Source organism: Coregonus lavaretus, assembly GCF_964263955.1.
Source record: "Coregonus lavaretus genome assembly, contig: HAP1_SCAFFOLD_2071, whole genome shotgun sequence".
NCBI classification, from domain to species: Eukaryota; Metazoa; Chordata; class Actinopteri; order Salmoniformes; family Salmonidae; genus Coregonus; species Coregonus lavaretus.
Genome location: NW_028163911.1, coordinates 37,290 through 45,000, shown reverse-complemented (window position 1 = coordinate 45,000; position 7,711 = coordinate 37,290). Strand labels below are relative to the sequence as shown.

General features: G+C 48.8%; 1 protein-coding gene across 1 annotated transcript in view; it reads left to right on the top strand.

Annotated features, from left to right (window-relative positions):
* Positions 1 to 6,199, top strand: part of LOC311117671 (4-hydroxy-2-oxoglutarate aldolase, mitochondrial-like) — a 13,747-nt gene extending 7,548 nt beyond the window's left edge. Inside the window, exons 7-8 of the mRNA XM_084192603.1 lie at positions 106 to 1,248; positions 3,732 to 6,199. Of these exons, the coding sequence (XP_084048729.1) occupies positions 106 to 255 (150 nt within the window). The 3' untranslated portion in view covers positions 256 to 1,248; positions 3,732 to 6,199. The remainder of the gene's footprint in view (positions 1 to 105; positions 1,249 to 3,731) is intronic.
* The last annotated feature ends 1,512 nt before the right edge of the window (positions 6,200 to 7,711 follow it).

Here is a 7,711-nt window from a genome sequence, read left to right as displayed (position 1 = left end):
TAGTGTCTGAACAGAAAGCTACACTGCCCTACGAACAGTAAATGTGACATAGGAACAGGGTTAAGTTCTTGGCATAACATCCCCTCCTCTCTCTGTTGTTGCTAGGTGACCAGAAAGTTTGGCGTTGCCGCCCTCAAGCAGGCGATGGAGTGGTTTGGTTACCACGGCGGCGCCTGTCGCTCTCCTCTTCAACCGCTCTCAGAGGCCGAATCACAGCAGCTCAGACTGGACTTCTCCACCAATGGCTGGCTCTGAAGGGGACACGGGGCAGAACTGAGTAGAAGACAAGGGACTGGGCCTGCTCCAGGTAGAAGTTGCCATCTAGAATAGAATGCGTAGAACATTATGGCATCATTGACTTGATTGTGGATTTCCTTTCTACTCATTCTAATTATATGGTTGTCTCTAACCACAGATCTAGGATCAGGTTACTCTACACCAAATCCTAACCTTAACAATTAGGGAGTTGAGAAAAGATGTGACCCTGTAACAGTTGTTAGGGGCAACATCAACTTACTGTGGCTGTTTCATACATACATAACTTCCTTTCCTTCCTGGCCTTAAACCTAAGAGGACTTGATAGTTGAAAGCAATAACCTATCCAGTCCTTTCACCTATCAGTCGTCATGCTGCCTTGCTATATTCTTGGGACAGATCTCTCCTCAACAAACCTTTCATCTCAATTGGATCACCTTTACAAATAAAATACAGAAATAAATAAATAAAACGAAACTGATTGTTGTAAAGAAGGGAAAATACTGTGGCTCCATGTGATGAGACATTCTCTGTTGCTCTGTTCCTGTGTGTCTAAAGACGTGTCTAAGGTGGGTTGCTCTAGCTATGTGAGGAGGCCTTTCTGAGGGGATTGTGTGTTAGAGACATGTCAACACTATAGGACTACCACAAGGCCTCCCACCTGTAATGGCCATAGGGGTTTAATGCGTCCTAAATGACACCCTATTCCCTACATAGTGCACTACTTTTGACCAGGGCCCATTATAGGGAATAGGGTGCAATTTGGGATGTACTCTTTGCTACACCTTTGATATGAATTAAATACAGCGGGAAATAAAAAATGAATGTGAAGAATAAGATTGTTTTTGTTTCTCTACTCTAAGGACGTGTTTCAATCTGTTTCTTACAGATAGAGACAGAGAAATAAAGAGAAAGATAACCTGCCCAGCAACAGTCACTTACCTCTGTCCTGCTATTTCTGTTTAAACAAGATGAGGCCGTTCCATTCTATAGGTAACATTCCACAGAGCCAGGTGTAATACCACTGTCCTGGACTAGCCTAGATCTATAGGTAACATTCCACAGAGCCAGGTGTGATACCACTGTCCTGGACTAACCTAGATCTATAGGTAACATTCCACAGAGCCAGGTGTGATACCACTGTCCTGGACTAGCCTAGATCTATAGGTAACATTCCACAGAGCCAGGTGTAATACCACTGTCCTGGACTAGCCTAGATCTATAGGTAACATTCCACAGAGCCAGGTGTAATACCACTGTCCTGGACTAACCTAGATCTATAGGTAACATTCCACAGAGCCAGGTGTAATACCACTGTCCTGGACTAGCCTAGATCTATAGGTAACATTCCACAGAGCCAGGTGTAATACCACTGTCCTGGACTAACCTAGATCTATAGGTAACATTCCACAGAGCCAGGTGTAATACCACTGTCCTGGACTAGCCTAGATCGACCTTCCTGTCTCCTAGCAACAACAAACAGAGGGAGGGCGACTGGGACGTTATGCCAAATCACCCTGTCTGGGTCCCAAATGTCACCTTCCTGTCTCCTAAATTTCCCTGTAGTGTGCTAATTTTGACCAGGGCACAGGGAGCCATTTGGGATGCAGACTCTGTCATTAAGTTCTCATGTCACATTGATGTAGGTGCAGTGAAGTCTGCATGTGCTAGGCTCTATGTCACTGTTACTAGGGCTACGCAGCTTTCTTCATGACCATCAAACCTGAAAGTTCAGCTTGATAGTTGAAAACGGTCTGGGGACTGCCTATCGCCCTATCCAATCATGGAGTGTAGGGTGAAGTTGCCCCTAGACACTGGTCCTGGGTCAGTTTGACATTTTCCACATTTAATGGTTAAGGTTAGGATTGGGGAGAGGTGAAGCTGATCTTAGATCTGTACCTAGAGGGAAACCTCACCCTGAGAGCAGTGCTGGGTCATGGTGTTGCGTTCACTACCCATTGTTGGCCACTCGAGGGCACTGTGGCCCAGTGTGAGAGGCGAGGCGACGCTGGGATGGTTCGGCATCAAGGGCATCCGTCTGATCTCCATTAAGGAGGATGTAAAGCCTTGGCATGTGATTCTCTGCCCCCGACACGAGCATGGGGTCGATGGGGGGATGAAGGAGGGAGAAATCCACTCCTCTAGTCAGCAAAGCTGCTTCACCTGCCCTCTCTCTCCTCTCCCTCCTACTGCTCAGCACTTGTCAGGGGGCAATGATGACACATGGAGAAATGTCTCTCTCTCCCTCCCCCATCTCTCTCTCTCTCTCCCTCCCCCATCTCTCTCTCTCTCTCCCTCCCCCATCTCTCTCTCTCTCTCCCTCCCCATCTCTCTCTCTCCCTCAATCTCTCTATTTCCCCTTTCAACCATTTCCCATTCCACTCCTCTCTCCTTCTCTTGCTCTCCCTCCTGCTCTCTGTTTTCCTCCCTTTACCTCTTATTCTCTCTCTCTCCCGTTGTTCTCTCTCTCTCTCTCTCTCTCTCTCTCTCTCTCTCTCTCTCCTTCCTTTCCCCCCCACCCCAGATTAAGAGCATGCTCAAAAGATTCCCATATTCCTCCCTCCCCTATATCTCCCCCTTCCTTCCTTCCTTCCCTCCCTCCCTCCCCTATCCCTCCCCCTTCCTTCCTTCCTTCCCTCCCTCCCTCCCCTATCCCTCCCCCTTCCTCCCTCCCTCCCCTATCCCTCCCCCTTCCTTCCTTCCCTCCCTCCCCTATCCCTCCCCCTTCCTTCCTTCCCTCCCTCCCTCCCCTATCCCTCCCCCTTCCTTCCTTCCCTCCCTCCCTCTCCTATCCCTCCCCCTTCCTTCCTTCCCTCCCTCCCTCTCCTATCCCTCCCCCTTCCTTCCTTCCCTCCCTCCCTCCCCTATCCCTCCCCTTCCTTCCTTCCCTCCCTCCCTCCCCTATCCCTCCCTCCCCCCTTCCTTCCCTCCTTCCTCTATCCCTCTCTCCCTGTCTTCCTCCCTGTTGTTTTGAGATGCCTGACTGACTGTTCAGTTCTCAGTGGGTGCAGAGCAGAGCAGAGCAGAGCTGGCTTCCTTCACTCCCAGGCTGCGTCCCAAATGGCCAAATGGCACCCTAATCTCTATATAGGGCACTACTTTAGACCAGAGCCCTATGGGAGTTTCAGCCCACCCAGACCCTGTACATTATATCCATACAGATTGTATATGAATATACTCAAACCCCTCAAGGGTTTTTTCCTTGCTCACAGAGACATGTTTGACAAAATAAGGGTCAAACACAGAACTCTGAACAACCTTGTATATTTTGATCATCTCTTTGTATCCCTTGGTACTCCCTCCCTCCCTCCCACTTTATTTATTTTCTTCCAGTTGAGCTCAAATATTCCCTCGCTCATACCACAGTCAGCTACATTCCTCTCTTTCTACTCCTTTATTCACTCCTTCTCTTGTTCCTTCACTCCATTTCTCTCTCTCTCTCTCTCTCTCTCTCTCATTCCTTCTCTCTCCTGGAGGCCAAACAGAGTGTTTCGGTGGTGAAGGGGTGGACAGTCAGCCCTCGGAGTAAACGTTAGCTTGTCAGAATATCAAAATACAACCAATAAACCTAATAGACAGTGGCATTAACATCAGCCGTCTGCTGAAACATGGAGGATTTTACCCTGGAGGAGAGGAGGGCTGAACACATGACTTCTGACACAGAATACATCATAGTATAGCTAACAAAATGGCTACACAGACTATCTGAGTTGACCCTTGTATTTTAGTTTTTATTGTTGTACTGTCTCTATGCACACTCACAGAGCCCTACACACTCACAGAGCCGTACACACTAACAGAGCCCTACACACTCACAGAGCCCTACACACTCCCTACACACTCAGAGCCCTACACTCTCACAGAGCCCTACACACTCACAGAGCCCTACACACTCCCTACACACTCACAGAGCCCTACACACTCACAGAGCCCTACACACTCTCTACACACTCACAGAGCCCTACACACTCCCTACACACTCACAGAGCCCTACATACTCACAGAGCCCTACACGCTCACAGAGCCCTACACACTCCCTACACACTCACAGAGCCCTACACACTCACAGAGCCCTACATACTCCCTACACACTCACAGAGCCCTACATACTCACAGAGCCCTACACACTCACAGAGCCCTACATACTCCCTACACACTCACAGAGCCCTACACACTCACAGAACCCTACACACTCACAGAGCCCTACACACTCACAGAGCCCTACATACTCCCTACACACTCACAGAGCCCTACATACTCACAGAGCCCTACACACTCACAGAACCCTACACACTCACAGAGCCCTACACACTCACAGAGCCCTACATACTCCCTACACACTCACAGAGCCCTACATACTCACAGAGCCCTACACACTCACAGAACCCTACACACTCACAGAGCCCTACACACTCACGCACACTGCCACTCCAACACACACACAAACATTCACTTCTTCATTTGCTCACACACACATAATATGCACATACATTTATACTGACTCTACACACCCACTCACATACAAGCTGCTGCTACTCTGTTTATCATATATCCTGATGCCTAGTCACCTTACCCCTGTACATATCTACCTCTATAGATCCAGTATCCCTGCACATTGTAAATATGCTACTGGAACTGACTGTATGTAGTATGCTTACTTACTTTATCATGTTCTTCTTATTTCTTATTTTTATACCTGGTGTGTTTTTGTTCTACCTTGTTATTCTCAGTATTACAGTGTTATTGATTACTGCATTGTTGGGGCTAGAGCCGGGCAGGAAAGGCATTTCACTGTCCTTGTGCATATGTCATTAAAATGTAACTTGAGCATGCGTCCCAAATGGCACCCTATTCCCTACACCCTACTCCCATATGGGCCCTGGTCAGAATAGTGCACTATATAGGAAATAGGGTGCCATTTGGGATGCTACCATAGGCTACTGTTATGGTACAGTCTACATGTACATACAGTAGTCTGTAGGTTGAGCTCCATCAGGGATTTTTCCTGCGTTCCAAATGGCAGCATATTCTCTTCATAGCCACTATATATGGTCTCCCGAGTGGCACAGTGGTCTAAGGCACTGCATCGCAGTGCTAGCTGTGCCACTAGAGATCCTGGTTCGAATCCAGGCTCTGTCGCGACCGGGAGACCCATGGTGCGGCGCACAATTGGCCCAGCGTTGTCCAGGGTAGGGGAGGGAATGGCCGGCAGGGATGTAGCTCAGTTGGTAGAACATGGTGTTTGCAATGCCAGGGTTGTGGGTTGTGGAAAAAAATAAATAATGTATGCACTCACTAAAATGTAAATATAGGGATTAGGGTGCCATTTGAGATTCAGACCTTTTAGATACAAAGGGAAAAAACCTACATTAAAGTCTTGGAGCATCTTAACAGGTGGCTGTTCTTCTTTCTGTTCACATGATATATTTAAACACCCTGAACCTGTCAAATGTGCAATGTGTGAACTTGGAACTGCATCCATAGCCTACATACGCTCCCCTCCAACCCCATGTTAGAAATGCTTAGGGCCTGATTCACCAGAAAGAGACAGGAAAAGCGGATCACTCCCAAATGTATTGTGTTTATAGAATCCAAAGACATTGATCATAGCAGTGTTTCTAGTAGTGGTTTTTATATATTAAACCAGGCAACACATAGACTGATTTGTATTCGTATAGTTAACTTTATTGGTACCATTCTCTGCTCAGTAACAGTGTTTCTCTGTGTACCTCTGCAGTAGCAGGTCCTATCAGTCTGCGGTTTGCAGTTCCACACTAACACGCTTCAAAGCTTTTGGGAGGCTGTGTAGGGTGTGTGTGTGTGTGAGCGTGCTTGCCGTGAAGCTTGGCTGATAAGATAACAGACAAAGAGCTTTCTTTAAAAACACACAAGTGTGAAATAGACTGAAAGAGTAAATCTATCCCACTGGGGGAAAAACACAGCATTGGAAGAAAAAAAATAAACACCAAGAAAATGAAAAAATGAACCAAACCCCCCTATAACATTCTAGTGTTGAAGGATTCGTTTATTTTAGTCAGCGAACAAAAGACAACACACAGACAGACACACACACAAGTGTTTCTTCCTTCAACTGACACTTCTGCACTTGTCAGGTAAAGACGACTATATAGTGAACGGCAAAGAGTGGAGAAATCAATATTTAAATATTTTTGCCATGGCAACAAGCTGTATGATTATGGTGGCAGGCAGGCAGGCAGCACTTGGGATTCAGATGATACAAATTAAGGGAACTCTGAACGGTTGCCAAGGAGACGGAACAGGCGGGGGGGTTAAAGTCCAACCTAAACACACCTTAAAGCTATTTTAGTTGACAGGAGGGGGAGAGAGAGAACAGGGGGGGGAGGAGTGTAGGGCTGTCTGTCAGGAGGAGGGAGAGAGAGAGAGAACAGGAGGAGGAGGATGGGTGTAGGGCTGTCTGTCAGGAGGGGGGAGAGAGAGAGAACTGGGGGAGGAGGAGTGTAGGGCTGTCTGTCAGGAGGAGGGAGAGAGAGAGAGAACAGGAGGAGGAGGAGTGTAGGGCTGTCTGTCAGGAGGGGGGAGAGAGAGAACAGGAGGAGAAGGAGTGTAGGGCTGTCTGTCAGGAGGGGGGAGAGAGAGAGAGAACAGGAGGAGGAGGATGGGTGTAGGGCTGTCTGTCAGGAGGGGGGAGAGAGAGAGAACTGGGGGAGGAGGAGTGTAGGGCTGTCTGTCAGGGTAAGAGCGTTGTGCCAGTAACCGAAAGGTCGCTGGTTCTAATCCCCGAGCCGACTAGGTGAAAAATCTGTCGATGTGCCCTTAAGCAAGGCACTTAACCCTAATTGCTCCTGTAAGTCGCTCTGGATAAGAGCGTCTGCTAAATGACTAAAATGTAAAATGTAAAATGAGGGAGAGAGAGAGAGAACAGGAGGAGGAGGAGTGTAGGGCTGTCTGTCAGGAGGGGGGAGAGAGAGAACAGGAGGAGAAGGAGTGTAGGGCTGTCTGTCAGGAGGGGGGAGAGAGAGAGAACAGGAGGAGAAGGAGGATGGGTGTAGGGCTGTCTGTCAGGAGGGGGGAGAGAGAGAGAGAACAGGAGGAGGAGGAGGGGTGTAGGGCTGTCTGTCAGGAGGGGGGAGAGAGAGAACAGGAGGAGGAGGAGTGTAGGGCTGTCTGTCAGGAAGGGGGAGAGAGAGAGAGAACAGGAGGAGAAGGAGGATGGGTGTAGGGCTGTCTGTCAGGAGGGGGGAGAGAGAGAGAACAGGGGGAGGAGGAGGATGGGTGTAGGGCTGTCTGTCAGGAGGGGGGAGAGAGAGAGAGAACAGGGGGAGGAGGATGGGTGTAGGGCTGTCTGTCAGGAGGGGGGAGAGAGAGAACAGGGGGAGGAGGAGTGTAGGGCTGTCTGTCAGGAGGGGGAGAGAGAGAACAGGAGGAGAAGGAGGATGGGTGTAGGGCTGTCTGTCAGGAGGGGGGAGAGAGAGAG